Source organism: Heterodontus francisci, chromosome 6 (genome assembly GCF_036365525.1).
Source record: "Heterodontus francisci isolate sHetFra1 chromosome 6, sHetFra1.hap1, whole genome shotgun sequence".
NCBI classification, from domain to species: Eukaryota; Metazoa; Chordata; class Chondrichthyes; order Heterodontiformes; family Heterodontidae; genus Heterodontus; species Heterodontus francisci.
This window is the reverse complement of record NC_090376.1, coordinates 85,720,810-85,748,431: the sequence shown is the minus strand read 5'-3', so window position 1 is coordinate 85,748,431 and position 27,622 is coordinate 85,720,810. Positions and strand designations below refer to the sequence as shown.

The window sequence follows — 27,622 nt, the reverse complement described above, 5'->3', positions numbered from 1 at the left end:
CCAGCGGGAAAGTGAAGTTAAGGCAAATCAGCCATGATCGTATTGAATGACAAGCAAGCTCGAGGGGGTGTACAGACTACACCTGCTCCTATTTCTTATGTTCTTAGTAAAGGGTAGTAATTCATATCTTGTAATAAAAGTACCAGTGACTTATAAAAATGGAAGGAAGTGTCTTGTTTCATAGTTTGAATTACATAAATTGCTATATTTTATGTGAATGAACCAAAGAAAAGCTTCTTTTTCCAGAATTTTACATACTTTCAGAATCCGTTACAAAATAACTACTTTTAAAAATATGCAATGTATTGGAAAAATCAAACATAGACAATATAAAAATGTAATAAGATAAATGTGTAAAACATAAATAGCAACATTCTGAAGCAATGGTATTAGTCATTCAAAGTCTTTCTCAATGACAACATCTATAACAGTATTATGGTGTTTGGAAAGTGCATCAAAATTTTAGATTTTTCATTTCAGTATGGAAAACATGTTCTCATTAGGGAGTTCAATCACAAAACAACATTAACAGTATGACTTCAAAGATCATGAACAAGCTCTAAGATATTGACAAAGGTCACAAAGAACAAAGAAATGCTGAATATATCAGGTTTTTAGTATGCTACTCAGGATAGGCTCAAATGTCTTATACTGACAATTTATTGTGGGGGGGGGGGGGGTCAAAGAACAGAGCAATTGTATTTCCCTTAAAATGAGCAATACAGTGAAAGTCATTTTATAAGGTATAAAAGGCTTCCAGTTAGTTATAACTGCTAATCATACCTGAAATTTTAGTAATAAGAAATGACAAAGTTTTACTTTATCACTGGGGAAATCTGAAAGCATAAAATTGTGAAGGTTTTACTGCATTATTATATTTTTCATTTAGCATGGTTAGGGCTAACTCTGCAATGATTTTTCATCTCCAGTAATCTTTTCATGGTTTCTACCAGCATGTTATGATTTTGTGTCCACTTGTCTAATAAACATTTTGCATACTAAGAAACAGTTGCCTGGAGAGACAATAGAACTGCTCCCTGATCCAATTAACCCAAATGGATTTTGATCACCAGACACTGAATTTGGAACAAGCCAGCATTCCAACGCCGCCCCCTCCCCCCACCCTGCTGACTGTGGGTGTTTACTAAGATGAAAGGAATCCACAAAAAAACTCAGGAGAGTTTGTTAAAAAACAACTAGTCACATGACTAACCTGCTGGCCCAGGTTTAGTTTTGAACTGCTCACCGAACAGTTTGGGTCAGACTGCAACTGAACTTGAAGAAAGAGCCTCTCTCCTGCCTGGCTCTCTCTCTCTCATGAATTTCCAGATCCACTGAGACACTTAAACCTCAAGAGAGAAGACTCCTACATCGAAACAAGTTTGAAAGTGTCCACTGGGCCCCAACAAAACGGCAAGGTTTAACTGCAATCAAAGACTCTACATCAAACTCAAAGGACAGTAAATAAACCCCAAATACTGCTTCAAACTTTTCCCCTTTATTCCTTCTAATTTTCTGTCTCTACCTGCATTTGTTTATCGCGTATGCATGCTAACGCGGTCGCATCGCGTATTCGTAGTCGTTTTTACCAAATTAGAGTTTTAAGGTTAATAAACTTCCACCTTTCTTGTTTCAATCTAAGAAAACCTGTCTGGTTGATTTCTTTGCCTTGCAATTGGAGAGCAGTGAACAAGGATACACTGAGGGGGAGCTGAAAACATGGTGTTTTAAAAATTAAACCCTGTTATGGTTAAACCAGGCAAAGGCTGAGAGGGAACACCTAGACCCCTTTCTCACCTGGTCATAACAGTACTATAAAAAAAGCCAGTTATTGCTGTAAGACTATAGGATATAGGATGCAATGCTCAATCTAACTAGGCTAGACAGGAGTGAGTCTCTTGAGGGTTTCTTTTTAATATTAATCTCAGGTTTGCATCCAAATATATGTGATGAGAAAAGTACAGAAGACAGTTAGAGAGCAAAATCACAGTTCAGAAGTCAGGACTTAAAGCTTAGATTATATTATTCACTGAAATCTTATACTTGTGAAGAAGGCAGCTCTTGAAAATTAAAATATATACATTTACTGGATATGTACACTATTAGTCTACATTGGAGGTAATCCATATTCATATGTACACTATTAGTCTACATTGGAGGTAATCCATATTCATAGGCAATAGTTTATGACCCAAATTAATTCAAAGATATAGATGAAACTAGATCTAACTAAATAGTTCAGAGACAAGAGTGGTTCTGCTGCACATCCTTATTTCTGTTCAAAACCTTTGTTTGTGCTTCCCTGAAATGTATTGTTAACATTCAGTGCACAAAGTCCTTGAAGCAGCTTTCCTTTCTCTTTCCAATGGTTTCCTATTTCCCACACCCAACAGTGCTTTTAAAGAAAGGCTCCTGTGGACCAGTGTTGTCCAATACATCAGCCACTAGCCACATGAGGTCAACTGGGAATTCAGATGTAGCTAACTGTATTTCTGCTTAGTGAATAAAGATGAGTAATAGGTACTGAGTTCTCAATACTCATATGTGCATATTGTATGCATGTGCACTTTAATCTTTTATGTGTTTGTTGATAAATCAGTAAGACAAAAAGCAGCATTTGAGCATTTTTTGATTGGTGTGGGTGCTTCATTTCCTTGGTAGCAAATGTTTGTTAAATAAATATGCACGTAAAGTACATTGATACGTATTGCGTGAGTGTATGGTAAGGTGTCTTCTAAGATTGGTACATGTAAATAAAATGGTGTAACCATAGCCACATCTGTGGCTAGTCTGCAAAGTCTATTAGAGAACATGCTGTAGACCAAAATTGTTCATAAATCAATCACTGAAACCTCTATGAGATATTTCGATGTGACGTGTGAACTGGAGACTGACAAATTAAACAGAAAAAGTAGCACAGAAACTGATTCAGGAAATAACTCCAAAGCTGGTTTTTGATGAAGTTCATGAATACTCAATGGTGTGTGTAATTATATTAAAAAAGTGCTTCAGTAACATTTGGATGAATGCCACAAACCAAAATAAACCAATGCTTTATAAGGAAATGGTCCCTGACTGATTGTACTACTCAGTCAATTAAAAACAGCAGCTGATAAACTCGCTGAAAAATTTCCTCAACACAAAGTATATTATGTGTTAATACTCCTAATGTTCCCATCTGCAGCTGCCATTACCACAACAACAACTGATATTTATATAGCACCTTTAATGTAATGAAACATTCCAAGGCGCTTTACAGAAGCATTATTAAACACAATATGACACTGAGACACAAAAAGAGATATTAGGTCAAATGACCAAAAGCATGAACAAAGAGGTAGGTTTTAAACAGTGTGTTAAAGGAGGAAAGCAAGGGGGAGAGGTGGAGAGGTGTAGGGAGGGTATTTCAGAGCTTGGGGCCTAGGCAACTGAAGGCATAACCACCAATGGTGGAGTGATTAAAGTCAGAGCTTTATAAGAGGCCAGAATTAAAGGAGTGCAGATATCTTGGAGTGTTGTGGGGCTGGAGGAGATTACAGAGATAAGGAGGGGCAAGGCCACGGGAGGATTTGAGGATGAGAATCTTGGCCAGTAGCCAATGTAGGTCAGCGAGCACACGAGCACAGGGATGATCAGGGAATGGGACTTAGTGCGGGTTAAGACATGGACAGCATAGTTTTGGATGACCTCAAGTTCATGGAGACTAGAATGTGGGAGACCAGCCGGAATAGTCAAGTCTGGAGGTAACAAAGGCATGAAGGAGGGTTTCAGCAGCAGATGAGCTGAGACAGGGGAAAAGTCAGGCAATGTTAGAGGTGGAAATAGGCAGTCTCAGTGATAGCACGAATATGAGGTCAGAAGTGCAACATGGGGTCAAATGTAACAGCAAGGTTGTGAACAGACTGGCTTAATCTCAGACTGTTTCCAGGAAAAGCGATGGAGTTGGTAACTACAGAACAGAGTTTGGAGCAGGGACTGAAAACAATGGCTTCAGTCTTCCCAATATGTAAGTGGAGGAGATTTCTGCTCACCTAGTACTGGATGTCGGATAAGCAGTCATACTTTAGCAACAGTGCAGGAGTCAAGAGAAGTGGTGTTGAGGAAGAGCTGAGTGTCGTCAGCATATGTGTCAAAACTAACGGCATGTTTTGGATGATGTCGCCGAGGGGCAACATGTAGACGAGAAATAGGAGGGCACCAATGTTAGATCCTTGGGGGACACCAGAGGTAACGGTGAGGGGACAGGAAGAGAAGCCATTACAGGGCGGCACAGTGGCGCAGTGGTTAGCACCGCAGCCTCACAGCTCTAGGGACCTGGGTTCAATTCTGGGTACTGCCTGTGCGGAGTTTGCAAGTTCTCCCTGTGACCGCGTGGTTTTTCGCCGGGTGCTCCGGTTTCCTCCCACTGCCAAAGACTTGCACGTGATAGGTAAATTGGCCATTGTAAATTGCCCCTAGTGTAGGTAGGTGGTAGGGAATATAGGATTACTGTAGGGTCAGTATAAATGGGTGGTTGTTGGTCGGCACAGACTCGGTGGGCTGAAGGACCTGTTTCAGTGCTGTATCTCTAAATAAATAAATAAATAAAAAATAAATGTGATTCTCTGGCTACAATTAGATAGAGAAGAATGGAACCAGGTGGGTGCACTCCCATCCAGCTGCATTTAAGTGGAGAGGCATTGGAGGAGGATGGTGTAGTCAACCATGCCAAAGGCTGCAGACAGGACTGAGAAGGATGAGGAGGGAAAGTTTACCTTTGTCACAGTTACATAGGATGTCATTTGTGACTTTGATTTGAGCTGCTTCATTACTGTGGCAGGAGCAGAAACCTGATTGGATGAATTCAAACATGGAGTTCTGGGAAAGATGGGAACAGATTTGGGAGGTGACAACACGTTCAAGGACTTTGGAGAGAAAAGAGATGTTGGAGATGGGACAGTGGTTTGCAAGGATGGTGGGGTCAAAGTTAGTTTTTTTTTAGGAGAGGAGTGATGACGGCAGATTTAAAGGAAAGAGGGACAACATCTGAAGAGAGAGAACGGTGAAAAATATAGGCTAACGTGGGGACCAGGAGGGGATGCTGGGTGATCAGCAGTTTAGTGGGAATACGATTGAGGGTTACAGGAGGTGGAACTCATGGACAAGATGAGCTCAGAGAGGGACCTAGGCCCCACTCCACATATTTGCATGTATCAGGTGGGGAAAGGGCAGAAAGTGGCAGTCTTGGCAGAGGGAGGGAAACTGAAGTTGGGGCACTGAGATGTTCTCCCCTCATCCTTCAGTTTCCCATTCAGTTTCAGGTGGGATAGTAGAAGGAAATCCATCCCACTATCTGGGTTTAGATATGAAAAATGGTCATTAGGCCAAAATACCTATGTCAGACCTGGTCTTCGGCGAGGCCTACAAGTCTGCTAATTCCTTGGTCTTTGGGTTTTACTGCCATATTAAATGCCCAGCCACCTTTTCTGGAGCTGCAGTGGCTGTCCTGCTGCAGAACTGCAGGGATTTTGTGGCCAGGCACTGCTAGCTTCCCTCTTGGTAGCAGGAAGGTCGCAGAGAGCCCGCTATGCATAAGTTTTGAACCTTGATCCAACAAACTGTTCGGAGTTACTGTGATGTCATATAGGGGTGTGCAAAAGTCCCTCCCTACTTGAACTCTGTCACATAGAGTAGAAGTCAACACAGTGAGTCTTGAGAGAAATGGGAAGCATCCCAAAAAAATCTGGTCCTGCCCTCAAGAACCATTCGACTTGGGAATCCCAACTGATTTTGCCTTCCCTAACCTAGCAGTGTGATGTTCTTGGGAAGAACAGTAAGATTCAGCTAGAGTTAGTAAAAGACAGAACTGCTGCACATGCTTTTAAAACATGGATTTCTTTTTATTATTATTCCATATTCCCTCTGCTGGTTTATGTGTGCATGGTAGCCTTAAGTGGACAAAATGCACCATGTAATTCTCAATAAACTACAAGCAGCACTGAGACCAATTATAATGCCCCTTTCACCATCCTGGCTGAGATCATCATAAACTGTGATTAAACTTGCAGCCAAACATTCTCAAGCAGTTCAATTTTAACTGCAATTTGTAATGTGTATAATGCTAGAATACTGCAGACAGTCCCAGCATTTAGAAGCCAATGACAGGAATTCTGTGTGTGCATTTCAATTGCCCCTGGTCAAGTAATAATGTGAAGGTTAGCAGTGCAATATGGATCTGCCAGCCCCATGTTGACTGTTATCGGGACCTAATATTTAATTAATCTTTGTAAACATTACTGGAACACATACTATTCCACTCAGGTCCAAAGATTCCTGAGTATGTTTTGTCACAGCCATTTAATTATGTGACACATATTTCATGCCCAAAACAGCACAGCATTCTGCTCAGAGCAGGAACACCACAGAGCCAACATCAGTGGTGCTTCAATTATCCAACCTTAGAATTTCTAGCTGAGTGCCTTTCGCCCTTCTCAAAGTACAATTTACAATCCTTTCATTTTATTTAACCTTAGAAGATCATGGAAAACAGAATTTACACAAATATTCAACGTGAAATAGTTTAGAAAGCAATAGTTTAGTTTCTTCACGAAGGAATGACTTGGATACTGTTTCCATTGGCAGGAGGGTTGAAATCCAGAAGACAGAGATTTCAGAGAACTGGCAAAAGAGACAAGGGAAAGATGGGGAGATTTTATTGCATGTGGCGAGTTGTAAGATCTGGAACACACTCCTGAAAGGGTGATGGAAGAGATTCAAAGTAACTTTCAAAAGGGAATTGGAGATATACTTGAAATGGAACAATTTGTAGGGCTATGGAGAAAGGGCAAAGGTGTGTGACTGTGCTGGCTCTCCTAATTTTCATTCGGTAGTTTTTGATCGCATGAAATAGAAAATAGAATTACAGACTAGCTTTGAAGAAAATCCCTTGGTCCTTAAAGAATGTAATTTCCAGAGAGGAAGATACTCAATGGCAAGGAAATGAGTCACTTTCTGACCCAAAAGCTCAAACAATGAGCCATTTATGTCACAACTCGGTGATTAATTTGCTGGAATTCCAAGGGCTGGCCATCATTCTGACAGGTTTTCCTTGGTTTTGGGAGAGTTTTCTGGTGCTGTATTTACTGAATTCGTTTCACAACTTGCCATAGTGGGATTTGCTGTCACAATCTTTGAGTTGTTAATCTAGTATTATAACCACTGGCCTGGCATACTTGACTTTTTAAAGTGCCATCAGTGGAGATTTCCTCACCTTTTGCCAAATGTTATGCATATATGCCACCCATTTATATTTCATATATTTCATCTTATATATATATCCATGCAAATACAAAGTAGATTGGTTCAATAAGCAGCTAGGAAACAACAAGAATGGAAAAAGTGGTCAGTCTATGACAGGTGTCTGCAACCTACGGCTCCGGGATTGCATGTGGTTCAATAAGGACTCACATGTGGCTCCCGATCTTGATTGATCAAATCCTTTTTAATGGTAATTAAATGGCTTGTTGCTTTTTTTAAACATTTATTAACATTGTAAGTATCATTCAATTCACAACTTTTTTGTAAAAAGCTTTAAAATGTTGTTGAAATGTGTCTTTGTCCTGTTTTTCATTATTATTGGCATTTGAGAAACAGCACTGCGGTTCTGAAGATATTGTATTTTTGTCTAAATTTTAAAAATGTCTCTTCTTGTTATTAAGGTTGCTGATCCCTAAGAAAAAAAGATTCTTCCTCATTTGTGAAATGGAAGTGAAACACTTACAGTTCTGTTAGTGATGTGTACATGAAATTCCAAATCAGCTAATCTGACAGCATTTTCTGTGATCTCAGAACCAAACAATGTGATGGCCCTTCCTCATTGCTAAACATTATATTGCCTATTAATCTTATTATTTAAAAAGGTAAATCATTACGGCAAATATAATGATCATATTTGTAATGTACATTGACTTCATATACTCTATCTGCTTTACCTGTGTGGCAGCTGAGTTAGTCCCATCTGTGACTTCCACAGTCATATTATATGTGGCCCTATGCTCAGTATCCAGTGGCTTTGCGATAACAATTGTGCCAACACCCTTCTCTAATTCAAATGTGTTTTCATAATTTCCACCTGTAAAGTACAATATAATATAAATACCATACAGTCATTGTAATCTCAAGATAACATATTGAAAGAGGCAGTATCCCTTGCACCCCCAGCCTTTTTTTAGTTTTAAAAATCCAAATCTTACTATGTTCACCATTCACAGAGCAAATGCCAGAAAAGATGACATTAGAATCACAACAACCACTACTGAGTTCTGTTGTGGTTCAAACAAATTATGGATTTTTTTTACTTAAACTGTCAGAATATTTCAGAGTTACAGATTCTTGACCACATTCAATTATAGACTAGGTAGATAAAGAAAAAGGGATACTGTCTTTTAGATAAACAAAGCAGCGACAAATAATTGAAACACTATGCCAAGCATGTTACAGTTACACCAGCATAAGTTGTCAATCTCTTCCAAAGAGACAGGAACCTTCATAATTTACCGGTAAGGGCACTAACATAGAGACATTAATGCAACATTAAGTTAGTAAATTTCAATTTCAATAGTTTACTTTTTCTTTAGAGCAATAGATTCAGTGCATGTTTTATCAGCAGTTTAAAATGCATTTCATATCTTCATATCCAAGACAAAAAGAGTCAAGAAATATATAAACTGAAACAGACTAAAGTGTGATTATACGAAAATAATTTCTCTAGTGCTCTGGATTGGATATAAGGGAGTACTGTCAGAGCAATGTAAATGTAGATTTTTACCAGCAACCTTTGTTACGCAAAAACATATGCATATTGTACCATGTAGTGAAACATAGGGCTAAATTTTATCAACCCCTCGACGCCGTGGGTCATGGCGGGGAGGCCAGTAAAATGCTGGTGGGGGCGGCCCGTCTCGACCCATGATGCTGAGGGGCTGGGAGGGGGGAGGAATAAAATTATCAGGGTGGGGGGGCGGGAGTGGGGAAAACTATTCCTATTGGTTGTGGGGATGGTGGGAAGGGATTGAGGGTCAAAGATACTGAAGTTCGGGGGGGGGGGGGGAAGTTCAGAATTTTATAAAGCGTGTTTTGGGGGGATAGGTCAATTTATGTGTTTAGGACTCAGTGGGGGGAGGGTGTGGGAGAGGGGATTCAATGTAAAATTAAAAGTTTATTCAATTTGTTACTCATACTGGCACCTTTAATATATCCTGAAGGGCTTGAAGCCCTTTAAAAATGGCACTGGTGCCTGTGTGGTGGCGTCGGACGCTGTTGTCGGGGACGCAGTGGCCGCCCCCTCTATGTCATCGGGGGCGGCCGCTCTGCCCCCTCCATTTGAATGAACCCCCGCGTGTAATATCGTGGGGGCTCTGCAGCGGCACTTCCATGTCGGAAGGTCGCCAACCTCACAGCGGACTGGAGCGCAGCGCACTGATAAAATTTAGCCCACAGACTCGCCTAAATATCCAGATTTATACTTAATTAGAAGTTGAATATGAAAATATGGAACATTTTCCTCATTGAAAATGGTGGTAGTTTCAACTTGGTCTGGCAGGTTGGGAGTGAAGAAACGGGCCAAGCTAATTTTGCAAGAGCCTTCACTATATAGTTGGGAATCGCCAATTAGGTTTGAAAGTACACACAGGAACCAACCCAAAAAACACATATTCGATTCCATAAAAATAACCCTCTCAAAGTTTTAAAAATTTATGCATCAATGGCTTTCCACTATCCAACTGTTTAAATATAACTATTGTTTTCTCCACCAGTTTTGCTCCCCTTTCTAGTGCCTTACTCAGTCCTCATTATTCAGTGAATGCCAGCAGGCTAGCCAACAACTCACATCACAAAGCCCAGTCCTGTTCTAACCAAATATTCACGTATGACCTTTCCGTGGGGACTGCTAGATAGCAATTTCCTCTGAGCCAGGAGCATTGAAGCCAACAGTAATGCTCTTACTGCTCCCTAACTGAGATGTACATGCCAGGGACTTGATCCTGGGATCTTCTTCAACTGGATATAGTTTTGCTATTGATTGAATGAACTTGCTGAGCCATATCCATATTGGGGGAGGAGGGGTTGCTGTGTTTCGGGGGTGGGGGGCAAAGAGAGTTGAATATGGCCATTATAACCTCAACTTGACATTTCGAAATAAAGCTCTTTGTAATAAAAATATAACTGAGATTAATTTTTCAAGAAACTGATTAACTGTAGTTAAAAATTAAAAATAAATTTAAATTTGAAAGTACAGTAAACCATAATATAAAAGTCACAAAGTAAATACGAACTAAAGAAAAATCTAATTACAATATTATAAGGTATTGCTAGATGTCAGTTAATTTATGCTAATCTGTCACAAATAATATAGTGCCTTACAGTTCTGTTGCATGTGGTGATTTCAATTTGAAACATCATTCATGATCTTTGATTAAAGCAACATTAAACTGAAAAGGCGCATTTGCTAGAAAAGAATAACATAAATATAAACATTGCAGCTAATCAGCTATCATGTCCCTTACAGGTATGAAATTCCATTGATTACTTGCTTCAAAAAACAAGAATTAACAAAGTCATATGAAGACCATTAATAACTGGAAGTAAGGTTCTTTTATTTGAGACTCTGCTGAGAGTAGGTTGATGGTGGGGAGCAGGCGGGTGTGTTGTAGGGGAAAGAAACTGACACACATCATTATGCAGATTTTGAACAGCAATGGCACTTCCGAAACCTCAGTAGAATCTTCATCTTGCAGATAAATTATGCATACTATGTAAATGGAAATGCACAGTGACTGAGCTGCTTTCAGGAATCCTGTCCTCAAGTCATCTACAGCCAAGTATCTACATCATTTCATTAGTCATATAAGCACACACAGATGTTTCAAAAGGATGTATTTCATCCAATTAAATCTATAATGACTTAACTGCACCATGTTGGAGCAAATCACAAACTGGTAACACTTCATTTGTGTCAAGTAAGGACATTTTGTGTGTTATAATACTTTGATTTCTTTTCAAATTAGGACTTTATGGGGCAGTACTGAGCGTTATCATTTAACATCACAGAGCAGATTTGAGACTCTTTCCACCCAATTCCAAATCTGAGCAAGCTTGATTAGAAAGACACAGATGCACTATCTCTCTGTAGGAGGGAAGGAAAATTAGAAGGGTCTATCCCTTCTGAATGGTTAGTAGCACCTCCTGTAAAATGGCTACATGGGGCTATAGTGACAACATATCTGCAATCATCCTCTCAGCTATGAGCTATCTAATCTGGAAGAGGAAGGAAAAAAGGGAAAAATTAAAGCAAAGACATATGGGAAAAGCATACACAGAAAACTATCTCAAAATAAAACAAATCCTCTAATTTTTTTTTAAGTCAGTATGTAGGTTGCAGGTCTAATTCCGTGATCCTACACTCCTGGCAAGTAAGGCTCCCTGTTTAGAGCAAGGGATCATAGAATTAGCCATTGTCTTGCAAAAAAAGAAAGGTGCAATTGGGCTGGATTTAGTGGAGCCAATGGGGCTCCTGGCGCAGGCCGAAAGGCGGTGGGAATCCCCCCTTGGCCATTCAGAGCCATACCCAGCTCTACTTAATGGCGCCCAGGCAATTAACTGCCCAGCACCAGGATTCCTGTCCCTTTAAAGACAGGGATCCCGCCTCCAAGAGCTGTCGGACAATCAGAGGGCCGGCAGCTCAATAGTGTAGGCAGTGCCACCGGGAGCAATGATCACTGCTGGTACCGCAGGATGCCTTGGAACCAGGTCCATCGCTGGAGACCCGGACCCAAGTTAAGTGAGGCGGGGTTGCTGGGGCCAGTCCAGCAGGTCTAAGTAATGGGGGAAGGGAGAGTGTGCACTGTGCAAGGGGGGAGGGGTTCTGGGAGGTGGGTTGCTTTCCACTGGGAGACCTCGAATGGGCCACAGATTGCCAATAGAGGAGGGCTCCTCGTTTTACTGGGCGACCTCCTCGTGTGGCAGAGGCCCACCCCTTAATTCCAGGGCAGTGGGGGGGGGGTCCTTAAGTGGCTGATAATAGGCCTCTTAAGGGCTTCAGTTGGCCTCTGGGCGGGAAGGCCGTCGTTGCCCCTGACTTAATTGCGGTGCGATGGGAAGGCGACGGGCCCTCCGCATCCCATCGCAATTCTATAGGCTCCCCCATCTCCACCAAGCCCCTCCCACCCCAACCCGACTTCTGGGAAGCCCATTAATTCCAGCCCATATTGTGCATTTTAAGTTCTTAAGATGTCCTAAACTATTTCATAACCAATGAATTACTTTTGATATGGGCGGCACAGTGGCGCAGTGGTTAGCACCGCAGCCTCACAGCTCCAGCGACCCGGGTTCAGTTCTGGGTACTGCCTGTGCGGAGTTTGCAAGTTCTCCCTGTGTCTGTGTGGGTTTCCGCCGGGCGCTCTGGTTTCCTCCCACAGCCAAAGACTTTCAGGTTGATAGGTAAATTGGCTGTTGTAAATTGCCCCTAGTGTAGGTAGGTGGTAGGAGAATGGTGGGGATGTGGTAGAGAATATGGGGTTAATGTAGGATTAGTATAAATGGATGGTTGTTGGTCAGCACAGACTCAGTGGGCTGAAGGGCCTGTTTCAGTGCTGTATAAATAAATATGCCATCATTATTGTCATGTAAGGAGACATGCAGTCATTTATGCACTGCAAGGTCCCACAAACAGCAATGAGTTAAATGACCAAATCATCTGTTTTACTGATGTTGGTTGAGGGATAAATTTTGTTGAGGAAACCTGCAAGAATTCCCATGCTCTTTGAATAGGGCTTTAGGATCTTTTATGTCCACTTGAGAAGGCACATAGGGCCTATGTTTAACATTGTATCTGAAAGATGGCAACTCTGTCATTGTTGCATTCCAACATTGAAATGTCAGCTGAAATTATGTGCTCATGTTTCTGGAGTGTTGAGTCAACTGACAACCTTCTGACTCAGAAGTGAGAGTACTACCATTGAGCCAAGTTTTGCACCTTCGTGATCATCTATTTTAAATCACCTTACAGTTATAATTTTAAGATTGAGGAACTAGTTCATATATGGATTAGAGAAAGGCCTTTTACTTCTGGGACATGGGCTCGAATTCAACAGATTAATAGAATGAAAGTCTGCTGGTTGTAAGGAAGTCTTTGAAATGAGCCTCAAACCAGTTTCCAGTAAGATTCTAAGACACAGAACTAGCCCAAATTTGAGTCTCAAATGCACTGTATTCAGACAAATCACAGGATGGATGTCAGCTCCGATGAAAGGTTATCGACCTGAAAATGCTAACTCGGTTTCTCTCTCTACAGATGCTGCCAGACCTTCTGAATATTTCTAGCATTTTCTGTTTTTATTATAACATTGGATGGTATGGAAATTGGAAAAATGGCATACACGTCATAACCCTCATACTGAGGGCTCTCAATCTTTTCGTTTCTAAGGCCTCATCCTCCCTTGTTATAAAAGAATCCACTGGCCGCCTGTACTACAACACACATTTTATCGAGCATCCACAGTGTTTTGCTTGCTTGGATATACCTCCTTGTATGTGGAATCGTAAAAGCACAATAATCCCTCCCCAAGAAAGGTTCTACATGGAAACTTTACAGATGGAAATCAATAAAGCAATATCTACATGCGGAAGGGGGATAAAGTTATAAAATGATGAAACTGAGAGACCTGTGAATTTTATGCATGAGGAATAAGTCACTCATGTTGATTTAAATATGTGACTTACTGTGGAAGCCACTGATGATTAAACACTGCTTTACAAATGGAGAAGGGCTGCAATCCACCTCACTACATGCTGAAAAACTCAACACTCACCATTGCCTCAAATCCTTTCCAACTGCTCATTCCCTGTCGCGCACTTGGCCCAAATACCTGAGGATCAAAGATCCGGATATTGGGCACCAAGCAGCACAGCATCCTCCCAATCTGAACTTAGTTGCAGTGCTGACTTGTTTCATTCAAGCCCTGCTGAAGCTCACCTTACTTGCCTTACCTGTTCCTTCAAGGGCTGATGTCTAGCTCCAGTGCTGCTAATATGCTACCGCACATTGCATACCGGCCACAAAAGCGTTCCATTCTCAGGAATATTTTACAGACCTGTGCAATCACAGTCCAGCTTCTCAGTGTTAATTACTCATGCAAGGAATTTACATTATTGTAATCTGATGGAAGATTTAATTAAGTCAAGCTGACAGCTTTTCCATGATTACAAAAATCAAATCAACCAGAGAGTAATATAAACAGAAAATGCTGGAAATACTCAGTGGGCCAGGCAGCAATATAATAGAATAAAAGCAAAATACTGGGAATTTGAAATAAAAATAGAAATTGCTGGAAATACACAGCAGGTCTGGCAGCATCTGTGGAAAGAGAAACAGAGTTAACGTTTCAGGTCTGTGACTTTTCATCAGAACTCATAGCAGCACTTGCTCACTGCATGAGGCCAAATTGAATGCACCCTAGACTGAGAGCAGCAGCTGACCTCCCACCTCCCCTCCTACCAAACGTATTTGCAGGACTCATCACTGAAAACCATGGTAAATGAAGCATCCATCACTGCAAAGGCAGGTGAGTATTTGGGACCTTCGAGGGTGGACATCTTGTCAGCTACTCGTGTGGTACTAACACTAACTACCATTAGTTTATACAATGTGGGCGGCTTTCCTTCTATTCCTTCTCTTTGTCCCCCTTGTGTTTTCTCTCTCTTGCTCTCACCTGCTAGAGAGAGATTATTTTGTGGACTCTCTGGAAAGTCTCTGAGAACCCATAGGGTCCTCAGACCACAGTTTGAGAATCATTGCATTAAAGTACAAGGGAATTTTTAACAGCATGACATATTAAATTATTGCCAAACAACCTCTTTGACAATGAAAATGAACTTTTACAAGTATGGAGTTTCATTCCTTCAGATTGTAATTATTGTTGGCTAATCAATGCACATATTGTAACACACTGTGGACAAACTAAGACCTTCAGTTGGAAAAGCCAGCATGTTCTGAAATACCCATTTCAAGAAAAACTTTCATAAAGTTTGTTTGTGATGCATGCTATTTTCCAGGCAGAATGATGCACTGGGTGTCATAAAAAAACTGACTTCAAGTAAAACAATTAGTTTATAATAAGTAGCATTCTCTCCCCTAAGGGCTGAGTGTGTTAATGCACAAATAGTCATGAATCACAAAGCAGTGAGAATATCCAAGTTTTGAGCCCCAATTTCCCTAAGTTAGTTAATCTTAGAAATAAAATCAATTAGATAGTTCCTTTTTAAGAAACAAAAAACAATTTTCTTTTTATGTATTTCAATGATTACTAATGATCTTTCCTCTAAAAATGAAACAATTCTCTTTCTACCAGGATAATTATCACACATCATTCGTATCAGCTTTTAAAGCCTTAGAATATCACTCTGGACATTACCATCTTGGAGGAAATTTCTCTAGTTTCATTTAGTTTGCAGATGATACAAAACTTGAAAGTATTGTGAACTGTCAGGAACACAATGCAGCACTTCAAAAGGACCTAGTCAAGTTGGTGGAATGGGTGGACAGGTGGCACATGAAGTTCAATGCTCAGAAATGTGAAGTGATACATTTTGGTCGGAAGTATGTGGAGAGACAATGTAAAATAAAGGGTACAATTATAAAGTGGGTGCAGGAGCAGGGGGACCTGTGTGTATATGTGCATAACTCATTGAAGGTGGCAGGACAGGTTGAGAGAGTGGTTAATAAAGCATACAGCATCCTGGGCTTTATCCATAGGGGCATAGAGTACAAGAGCAAGGAGGTTATGTTGAACTTGTATAAGACACTAGTTCAGCCTCAGCTGGAGTATTGCGTCCAGTTCTGGGCGCGCGCATTAGGATAGATGTGAAGGCGTTGGAGATGGTGCAGAAAAGCTTCACGAGAATGGTTCCACGGGTGAGGAACTTCAGTTATGAAGATAGATTGGAGAAGTTGAGAGCTTTTCTTGGAGAAGAAAAGGCTGAGAGGAAATTTGATAGAGGTATTCAAAATCATGAGGAGTCTGGACAGAGTAGATACGGAGAAACTGTCCCCACTCATGAAAGGATCGAGAACGAGAGGGCACAGATTTTAAGTAATTGGTAAAAGACGCAAAAGAGACATGAGGAAAACCTTTTTCACGCAGCGAGTGGTTAAGGTCTGGAATGCACTGCCTGAGAATGTGGTGGAGGCAGGTTCAATTGAAGCATTCAAAAAGGAATTAAACTGTTATATGAAAAGAAAGAATGTGCAGGGTTATGGGGATAAGGTGGTGGAGTGGTACTAGGTGAAATGCTCATTTGGAGAGCCGGTGTAGACATGATGGGCTGAATGACCTCCTTCTGCATTCTACCAAATTTGTGATTCTGTAACTTCATAATCAATTCAGTAAATATAAACAAAACGAGTAACATTTTTCACTGTTTGATTTCTGCAAAGAATCCTCATTTGTCCCTTTCCACAATTGAAAAAAGTGAATAAAACTATTAATTATTTCTCAATATAGGTTTTAGACAGATCTGGATAACAAAAAAACAGATAAAGGCTGGAATTCTATGCATCTCAGCCCCCGCAAAGAGTGGGATGGTGGTGAGGTGGGGAGTGGGGTGGTGGGGGTGCATAATTTGGAGTGCGAGGCTCGAGGGGCCCTTCCCGACCCACTCTTGTCTCCGCCGCCATTTTACATGGGGCAGCGACGGCGAAAAATGGCCTGTCCGCCCCAGGCCAATCAAGGCCCTTAAGTGTCCAGTTAACAGCCATTTAAGGGCCTCTGCCCGCCACGGGGATTTTACCATTGGCAAGCAGGTGGCTCAGGCTGGAGGAAAGCCGCCTGTTAAAAGTAGGTGGCTTTCTGATGGCCTGGGGGGCACTTCTCCTGATTGGGCACCCTGTGCCCAACGGAGAACCGCCCCCGATACCCCAACCACCCCCAATGCCCAACACGCCCCTGTCCCCCCAGTCGACCACCCTTGCCTCACTGGGGCCCAACCGATCACCCCCAGCGAGGCCTCAGAAACTTACCTTTTCCTGGGGCAGTCCTTCCTCTTCTTCTTGAAGCTGGATTGCTGTCAGTGCCCACCATTCCTGGTGTCACTGCTGGGACTAAGAGCTGCCAGCCCGTTGATTGGCCGACAGCTCCATTAGGCGGGACTTCCTGCCACAATGAGGTGTAAGTCCTGTCTCAGCCCAATTAAGGGCCTGGGGACTTTAAAATGTGGTCTGGATCCCCAGGCCAGGCGGAGGTGGAATCGCCACCAACTTTTCGGTCGGTGGATAGCTTCCGTCCGACGAGAGTAAAATTCCAGCCAAAATACAATGGATGATAAGATTCTCTATCAACATGCAAAATATTACCCTATAAGAACATATTTCTAAGTTACTGTGAAATAATTACATCTTTTGAGCTACCTACATCTTTTTTAGATGTGTGAAACATTGTTAGCAGATTTGTCATCTCATTTCCATAATTTATGAAGCATATTCTGTAATGAACTGCTAAAATGCTGTTGAGCTCACATACAATGCATGGCAGTAGCCTAGTTGTTTTGGCACTGGACTGGTAATACAGAGATCATGGGAAGGATTTTACCCCGCCCTTCGAGATAGGAATGGCGGCCAGGAGAAGGGGGGGGGGGTCACAAAAATGGCAGGGGTTGACGTGAGGTGGCGTGCCATTTTGCCCTCCCCAGGCCAATTGAGGCTGTTGTGGCCAATTTATGGACCCTTAAGGGCAGCTTCCTGCCTCCACTCCCATTTTACTGGTCGGAGGGGCCCGCTGCCACATGGAGACACCGCCAGGTGAGACCTGGCAGCCTCCTAGCAGGTGCAGAGGGAGTTCACTTCTACGTGGGCACTCTATGGCCCCTAGAGGGCCCCCCCGCCTGGCAGTGATGGCCATCCCCACAGCCAGACCAACGCCCCCACCCTAACCAATCACCCCTACTTGACTGGCCCTAGCGACTCCAGCTCCACTTAACTGCGTCCTCGGGTCTCCTCCAACTTGTCCACTGCAGGCTCCTGCACTACCGGCAATGATCACCGCTCCCAGTGATGCTGCTGGTACTGCAGAGCTGCCAGTCCTCCATTGGGTCAGCAGCTCTGCATGTGGGAGCTTGTCCCTTAAAGGTAAGTTGTCTCCGATGATGAGCAGTTAATTGGCTACCTGCTGTGGAATTCCTCTGGGGGTCTGACAGAGGGCTGAGGTGAGCTCTCCTCCCACCTTCTCACCCACCACCGGAACCCCCGTTGCGCAGATAAAATCCCGGCCCAGTTTAAATGCTACCATAGCAGGTTGTGAACTAAATTCAACAAATCAAATAATGGGGCAGAGTGTCACTAAAATCCAATTGGTTCACTGACATCTGTCATGATCCTGTTTTTTTTCTCTCCTACAGGAAATATGCAGTGTGCCTTTCAGGCTGTAAGAGGTCAGTACTTCTTTAAGGCAGCCAGCTTCAGATGTTACCGGAAAGTGCATCTTGGTTGCCCTGGATACAGCCATACAGAGGGGAGAACAGGACATACAATGTTGTCATTTGACTTTGAAAACTGTTTGTTCAGAGACAGCTGGGGCACAGGCTGTTCTGGCATTTGAAGGAAAGAGGAGAGCTCTCCCTCAGTCTATTTAAACCCTATTTATTATTCTCTCTCAGAATTCTGAAAAGTCAAGGCAGATTAATTCTTTTTAAAAAAAAATTGTTGATCTGCTGTGTTCATCGCTGGAAAGAAGAGAAACCCTACAACTGCTGAGCTAGACTACTGAATGTCCGACCGTTGAAGAACCTTTTTTTTCCATCAGACAACTGCAAAGACTTCAAGCAACCTTGGACTGCTTCTGGTTTGGTTCGCCTCATTTGGGGGTTACTAAATTGTTTCAATTCGGCTGTGGCTTTCTTTGATTTGGAAAGCTTTAAGATATCTATGATGTGACCTGTGAGGTAGCAGGACTGGATTGACAGTGCGTTGTTTCCACCGCAGACAGAATTATATATATTGATTTGGGGCTTTGTCTTGAGCATAGATTCATAGAGAGATACAGCACCGAAACAGGCCCTTCGGCCCATTGAGTCTTGACTGACCATCAACCACCCATTTCTACTAATCCTACATTAATCCCATTTTCTCTCTCGCATCCCCACCTTCCCTCAATTCTCCTACCACCTACCTACATTAGGGGCAATTTTTACAATGACCAATTTACCTATCAACCTGCAAGTCTTTGGCATGTGGGAGGAAACCAGAGCATCCAGAAGAAACTCACACGGTCACAGGGAGAACTTGCAAACTCCACACCAACCGAACCTGGGTTGCTGGAGCTGTGAGGCTACAGTGCTAACCACTGTGCCACTCTATAGCAGTCGTACTATAACACATTCTTCAGGAAGGGAACGTGCCATCTCTCTACCCAGTCTACATGCAAGTTCATTCCCATGATATATGGTTGAATTTTAATGCCCTCTGAAATGCCCTATCAGGTTACTCAGTTGTAAGGGAAGCACTACAAAACAGAATAATAAGAAAAATATTAGATGAACCGATCATCAATGATCCAGGCATCCTATAAAAACTGGGGGTCAAAAAAAACCCCCTCCAATGTCTTAAGTTACTCCTGACACCGAGAAAGGCGGCCATGGTCCCCGGAGGTTATTTTCACATCCCCAGGACATGAATGCAGGATCCTTGGCCCAACTATTGTAAGCTTCTTCATCAATTACTTTCCTTCTGTCATGAAGTCAGAAGTGGGTCTGTTTATTGACAATTTCACAGTATTCAGTTCCTTTCACAATTTCACTAATAATGAAGTAGCCAACCGACAATGAAGATGGATTATCCATGTTTGGACTCACAAGTGGCAGGTAACACTCATGTCACATTAGTGCCAGGCAATGACCATCTTGAACAAAAATAGCTCAAACATCTCCCCCTGAACTTCATTGCCACCACCATCGCTGAGTCCCTCACTGTCCCTGGGTATATCACTGACCAGAGACTTAACTGGATCAACCATATTGACGCATAGCTACTAGATTAGAGAAAAGGCCCACCACCACTAGCTGCTGCTTCTTCTTAGGGGAAGATACAAGCAATAATTCATAGAATGGCTTCCTTCGGCACCGTACCATTTGGTCCATTGTGCCTGTGCCGGCCCTTTGAAAGAGCTATCCAATCAGTTCCACTGCCCTTATCTTTTCCCATAGCTTGACAAATTTTTGCCCTTCAACTATCCAATTCCCCTTTGAAAGCTATTCTTAAATTTGCTTCCAGCGCCCTTTCAGGAAGTGCATTCCAGATTATAACAACTCGCTATGTACATCCTTTTTCCTCATGTCGCCTTTGGTTCTTCTGCCAATTACCTTAAATTTGTGTCCTCTGGTTACTAATCCTTCTGCCACTAGAAACAGTTTCTCTTTAGTTACTGTGTCAAACTCTTCATGATTTTGAACACCTCTTATCAAATCTCCCCTTAACCTCTCTGCTCTAAGGAGAACAACCCAGTTTATCATGCTGACATCTTTGTCCTCGGCCTACTGCAGTGTTCCAATGAAGCTCAATGCAAGCTCGAGGAACAGCACCTCATCTTTCAATTAGCCACTTTGCAGCCTTCTGGACTCAACATTGAGTTCAACAATTTTAGACCAGAATCTCTGCCTCTCATTTTGTTTCCTTTTCTTTGCATGTTTCAGTCTTAATCTTGTTTTCTCTTCTTTGCTCTCGGATGGCAGCTGTTTATTATTCTGCCATTCACATCTCCTCTGGACACATCTTTTGTCTCTTTACTTGTCCAATTATTACTCACCTGGGCTCTGTCTCACCAACTCTTTTGACATTTAATGTTTCCCGTCTTCCACCCTATCACAGACTTTCCCTTTTGTTCTTTTTCCACCCTCACCCATTTGACTTACTTAAAACATATTACATTTCTAACCATTCCTAGTTCTGATGAAGAGTCACAACCTGAAACATTGGGCTGGATTTTACAGCAACCCTCACCCACCCCACCCCCCGACGTCGGGGTCGTGGCAGGGGGAGGGGCGGCAAATGCCTCTGGCAGAGGCCCGCCATGGGCCTCGACACCAGGAAGGGCCGGCCTGATATTGCCGGTGGTGGCGAGGCTTTGTGGCGACCCCCCGCCCCCACCGCATCGCTCGGCGAGGGGAGTCAAATCAACATATGAAAAAAAATGTAAATACCTGCATTAATGAGCATTGCGCTCCTGTTGTCCATGCCGCACCAATATTAGGGCCGGCGGCTCGCATTCCCGTGCCTTTGGATCCCCGACCAGTGATCCAAGGCAGAAAACTTGTGGGGAGGGGTGAACAGACAGGTTTCTCAGTGTGGGTGGGGGGGGGAAGAGCGGGGTAAAACTAATTTCATTGGTCTAGTAGGTAGTGGGAAAGGGTAAAGTTTAAAGTTGATGAACATTGTTGGGTGAAGATTAGGAGCACAAGGGAAGTGTTTTTGGGGGAGGGAGAGGATAGGCTATTATTTACATGGTTATTGGGGGGGCGGTGGAAGAGGGTCAGGATAAATTTATTTCATTTTTGAAAATCATTATATTCTTAAAAATTTTGATTGTAATGTAAGGCTTGAAGCCCTTTAAAAATGGTGTCAGAGCCTGCGCAATGGCACCTGATACTGTTGCCGGGGACGGTCCGCCCTCCCCCTTCACGACATCGGGGGAGGCGATCCGCTTTGGCCATTTAAATGAGCCACCGAACTAAATATCCCGGCGGCTGCACGACGTGCGGTCCGCACAGGCGGACCACCATTTTTCCAGCCGTTGCTTCGTATTTCCAGCATTTTCTGTTTTTATCCCAGTTTCTCTCGGCCTTCCATGTAACAAAAGTCTTCCAACCCTGGTACAATTCCAGTAAATTTCCTCTGCACCTTCTCCAAGGCTTTGAATCTTTCCTAAAGTGTGGTGCCCAGCACTGTCCACAGTGTTTTATCAAGTTTTAGCATAAGTCTCCTTGTTTTTGTACCTTATGTCTCTATTTATAAAGCCAAGGAACAAGCATGCCATTTTAACAGCCTTCTCACCTTGTCCTTCCACCTTTCAAGAAATGTAAATACACCCCCAGGTCTCTCTGTTCCTGCACCCCCTTTTATGTGGCTGTTCCAGCATCACTCACAACCCGAGAACATATAAAAAAGAATCCAATGGGTGTTTGCCATCGTATCAGGTATTTTCTAATCTTTTTTGTGAATTCTTTTGTTCATTCAAGTAAAGGATGTTTGGATTGGGGAATAGAATACTTTGTATTTCAGGAGCTCTAAGAGTCAGTATCAGGCAATTCTAGTCAGTTATAACATGAAGTGAAAAATCATACCATAAGGTCCAAATGAAAGGGATGCATTCACTTAAAGGGGTGAGTCAAATAGCAAGGATGGATAGGGAGGAAAATGCCAGGCATAAATTAAATGAAAGAAAATCAATGTGGAGGCACAAAACAGATTCGGTGAGCAAGTGATGGGGTGGTACAGTCCTCAAGGTCTTGGTTGATGGATGGCCAAAATGTACATGCAGCTACATAAGAACATAAGAAATAGGAGCAGGAGCAAGCCATTCGGTCCCTCAAGCTTGCTCCACCATTCAATAAGATTGCGGCTGATCTGATCATGGCCTCAACTCCACATTTCTGCTTGCCCTCATAACCGTTGACTCCCTTGTAGATCAAATATCTGTCTAACTCAGTCTTGAATGTATTCAATGACCCAGGCTCCACTGCCCTCTGGGAGAGAGATTTCCAAAGATTAACAACCCACTAAGAGAAAAAAATCCTCCTCAACTCTATCTTAAATGGGAGGTCCCTTATTTTGAAACTGTGCCCCCTAGTTCTAGATACCCCCACAAGGGGAAATATTCTCTCAGCATTGACCCTGTCCAGCCCCCTCAAAATCTTATATGTTTCAATAAGATCACCTCTCATTCTTCTAAACACCAATCAGTATAGGTTCAACACTTCCTCACAAGATAACACCTTCATCCCAGGAATCAACCAACCTAGCAAACTTTCTTTATTGCCTCCAATGCAAGTATAACATAATTCTCCTTAAATAAGGAGACCAAAGCTGTATGCAGTACTTTAAGGCTAGATTTTATAGAGGCCTTGATGACAGGAACTGTGGTGGGGCAGGGGGGAGGGGCGCATGAAGATTGCCCCGGATGAGGCCCACCACAGACCTCAACACGATTTACAATGTAGATTGTAAATAGTTGAGGCCCCAGCACTGATGCCTGTGGCACCCCACTAGTTACAGTTTGCCAACCTGAAAATGACCCATTTATCCCGACTTTCTGTTTCCTGTTAGTTAGCCAATCCTCTATCCATGCTAAAATATTACCCCAAACACCACGAGCTCTTATCTTATGCAGTAATCTTTTATGTAGCACTTTATTGAATGCCTTTTGGAAATTCAAATACACTACATTTACTGGCTCCCTGTTAATTCCATCCAAGCCAAATTGTGAAGAAAGGAGATAAACACAGATCCTTTTCTCGATAGTTGGTTTATTCACAGAACGCAACATTATGCATCCCTGCCTCCTGCCTTTCTCTCCCATGTCCCAGCAGGCTCTCTTTATATCCCCTTTAATTCCTTAATTAAACAATGCCCTTCACCTGTGTATCTTTAACAATATGATTAACCTACCATTAACACTCCCTTTTATCCACCCTGCTTGTTATATCCTCAAAGAACTTAATATAATAGTCAAAAATGATTTTCCTTTCATAAAACCATGTTGACTCTGCTTGATTGTATCATGATTTTCCAAATGTCCTGCTACTAATTCCTTAATAATGGATTACAGCATTTTCCCAATGGCAGACATTAGGCTAATTGGCCTATAGTTTCCTGCATTCTGTCTCCCCCCTTTCTTGAATAGGGGCATTTGCAGTTTTACTATCTGCTGGGACCTTTCCAGAATCTAGGGAATTTTGCAAGATTACAACTATTGCATCCACTATCTCGGCAACCACTTCTTTTAAGACCCTTGGGTGCAGGCCAACAGGTCCAGGGGACTTGACAACCTTTAGTCCCATTAGTTTTCCTCGTATGTTTCCTCTCGTGATAATGATTGTTTCAAGTTCATCCCTTTTGCCCCTTGATTTTCTACTATTCTTGGTATGCTTTTAGTGTCTTCCACCGTGAAGGCAGATACAAGATACTTGTTCAAAGTCTCTGCCATTTCCTTGTTTCCCATTATTAACGCCCCAGTCTCATCCTTTAAGGGACCAATGTGTACTTTATCTACTCTCTTCCTTTTTATATACTTGTAGAAGCACTTACTGTCTGCCTTTATATTTCTTGCTAGTTTACTGTCATGTTCTAATTTCTCCCTCTTTTTTGTTATCCTTTACTGGTTTTCAAAATGTTCCCAATCTCCTGGCCTATCACTAATCTTCACGGAATTGTACACCTTTTTTTCAATTTGATACCATCCTTAACTTCCTTAGTTAGCCATGGATGGTTCAATCTTCCCATGGAATATTTGTCCCTCAAATGAATATATCTTTTTGAGAGTTATGAAATATCTCCTTGAGTGTCTGGCATTGCTTACCTACAGTTTTACTTTTTAACCTATCCTTTAGCCAACTATATCTTCATATTTTTGAATTTGCATTTATTTAAGTTTAAGACACTAGTTTCAAGACCCAGGTTTCTCACCCATAAATTGAATGTGAAATTCTATCATGTTATCATCACTCTTCCCTAAAGGATGCTTTACAATGAGATCATTAATTAATACTGTCTCATTACACATTACCAGGTCGAAAATAGCCTATTACACAGTGTATTTTTTTAAAAAACTATTACAAAACACACTATGAATTCATCCTTAAGGCTACATTTACCAATTTGATTTGTCGTTACTACATGAAAATTGAAATCACCCATGATTATTGCAGTACCTTTCTTAAAAGACCCCATTATTTCTTGATTTATACTCTGTTCCACAGTGTAGCTATTATTAGTTATAAACTACTCGCACCAATAATTTCTTTCCCTTGCTATTTCTTATCTCCACCCAAACTGATTCTACATTTAGATCTTCCAAGCCAAAATCATTTCTCACTACTGTACTGATCTCATCCTTTATTAATAGAATTACCCCACCTTCTTTTCCTTTCTTTTCATCTTTTTGAAATGTCAAATATCCTTAAATATTCCGGAGAAGGGTCACTGACCCGAAACGTTAACTCTGCTTCTCTTTCCACAGATGCTGCCAGACCTGCTGAGTGGTTCCAGCATTTCTTGTTTTTATTCCTTAAATATTCAGTTCCCAGCCTTCGTTGCCCTGGAACCACATCTTTGTAATGGTTATCAGATCATACCCATTTGTGTCTATTTGTGCCATCAATTCATCTATCTTGTTACAAATGCTGCATGCATTCAGATAAAGAACCTATAATTTTGTCTTTTTACCATTTTTCCCTACTCTGACCCTATTTGCTGGTGCACTCTTACGCTTGTACATTCTGACCTTTTCTGGCACACTCTGGTTATCATTACCCATATTGCTACCCTACACCATTGCCTTGTGCTTTCTCTTTAACTTTCTAAACTTCCCCTCACCTAAACCCTCCACTCCACTATTAAAGTTTAAAGCTATCTCTACAGCCCTAGTTATTTGATTTGCCCGGTCACTGGTCTCAGCGAAGTTCAAGTGAAGCAGTTCTAAAGGAACAGCTGCCTCTTTCTTCAGTACTGCTGCCAATGCCCCATGAATTGAAACCCATTTCGCCCACACCAATCCTTGAGTCATGCATTCTACTCTCTGATCTTATTTATGCTATGCCAATTTGCTCATGATGAGGGTAGCCCTATTTGGCATTTGCGTGTACCCTCCCCAGAGGACAGTAGTACATTATTCATAGCAAGTGATAATCAAGTTTAATGCTGTGTGATCTACCTCCTGGATCCAGCAAAACGTGCAGAAGAAGACAGCATACTTAAGGAATCTGTGAAGGAAAAGCTACCATGCAGTACCATATACTTTCCACAAGAATATAAGAATTAGGAGCATGAGTAGGCCATTCAGCCTCTCAAGCTTGCTCCACCATTCGATAAGATCATGGCTGATCTGATTGTGGCCTTAACTCTACTTTTCTGTCTGTCTCCCATAAGCCTTGACTAGCTTGTCGATCAAAAATCTATCTAATTCGGCCTTGAATATATTCAATGACCCAACCCCACTGCTCTCTGGGGAAGACAATTCCACAGACTAACAACTCTCTGAGAGAGAAAAATTCTCATCTCAGTCTTAAATAGGAGACCTCTAATTTTTAAACTGTGTCCCCGAGTTCTAGACTCCCTCACAAGGGGAATCATCCTCTCAGCATCCACCCTGTCAAGACCTCTCAGGATCATATATGTTTCAATAAGATCATCTCTCATTCTTCTAAACTCCAATCAGTATAGGCCCAATCTGTCCAACCTTTCCTCATAGGATAACATCTTCATCCTAGGAATCAGTCGAATGAACCTTCTCTGAACTGCTTCAAATGCAATTATATCCTTCCTTCGATAAGGAAACCAAAACTGTACACAGTACTCCAGATGCAGTATAACTAAGGTTGTAGCAACACATCCCTACTTTGATACTTGATTCCCCTTGCAATGAACATGAACATTCCATTTGCTTTCCTAATCACTTGCTGTACCTCCATACTAATTTTATGTGATTCATGTACCAGGACACCCAGATCCCTCTATACCATAGAGTTCTGCAGTCTCTCTCCATTCAAATAATTTACTTCTTTTCTATTCTTCCCGCCAAAGTGGACAAGTTCACATTTTCCCACATTATACTCCACCTGCCAAATTTTTGCCCACTCACTAAACTAATCTAATTCCGTTTGCTGACTCCTAATGTCCTCTTCACTATTTACTTTCCTACCTATCTTTGTGTCATCAGCAAATTTAGCTACCATACATTTAGTCCCTTCATCCAAGTCATTGATATAGATTGTAAATAGTTGAGGCCCCAGCACAGATCCCTGTGGCACTCCACCCTAGTGGCTTGCCAACCTGAAAATGACCCATTTATCCCTACTCTCTACTTCCTGTTAGCTAACCAATCCTCTATCCATGCTAATATATTATCCCTCTACACCACAAACTCTTATTTTTGTGTAATAACCTTTGATGCGGCACTTTATCGAATGCCTTTTGGAAATCCAAGTACACCACATCCACAGGTTCCCCTTTATCCACCTTGCTTGTTACTTCCTCAAAGTACTCCAATAAATTAGTCAAACATGATTTCCCTTTCACAAAACCATGTTGGTTCTGCCTGACTGTATTATGATTTTCTAAATATTCTGCTATTACCTTCTTAATAATGGATTCAAGCAGTTTCCCTATGATAGATTTAGGCTAACTGGCCTATAGTTTCCTGCTTTCTCTCTCCCTCCTTTCTTGAATAGAGGTGTTACATTTGCAATTTTCCAATCCACAGGGACCTTTCCAGAATCTACAGAATTTTGAAAGATCGCAACCAATGCATCGACTATCTCTGCAGCCACCTTTTTTAAGAGCCTAGAATGCAAGCCATCAGGTCCAGTGGACTTGTCAGCCTTTAAT

General features: G+C 42.0%; 1 protein-coding gene across 4 annotated transcripts in view; it reads right to left on the bottom strand.

The window, feature by feature from the left end:
* fat3a (FAT atypical cadherin 3a) overlaps positions 1-27,622 on the bottom strand; it is an 874,448-nt gene that overhangs the window by 201,910 nt on the left and 644,916 nt on the right. For all 4 annotated transcript variants that reach the window (XM_068033985.1, XM_068033988.1, XM_068033986.1 and 1 more), the window contains one exon: positions 7,971-8,110. In XM_068033985.1, the coding sequence (XP_067890086.1) occupies positions 7,971-8,110 (140 nt within the window). The remainder of the gene's footprint in view (positions 1-7,970; positions 8,111-27,622) is intronic.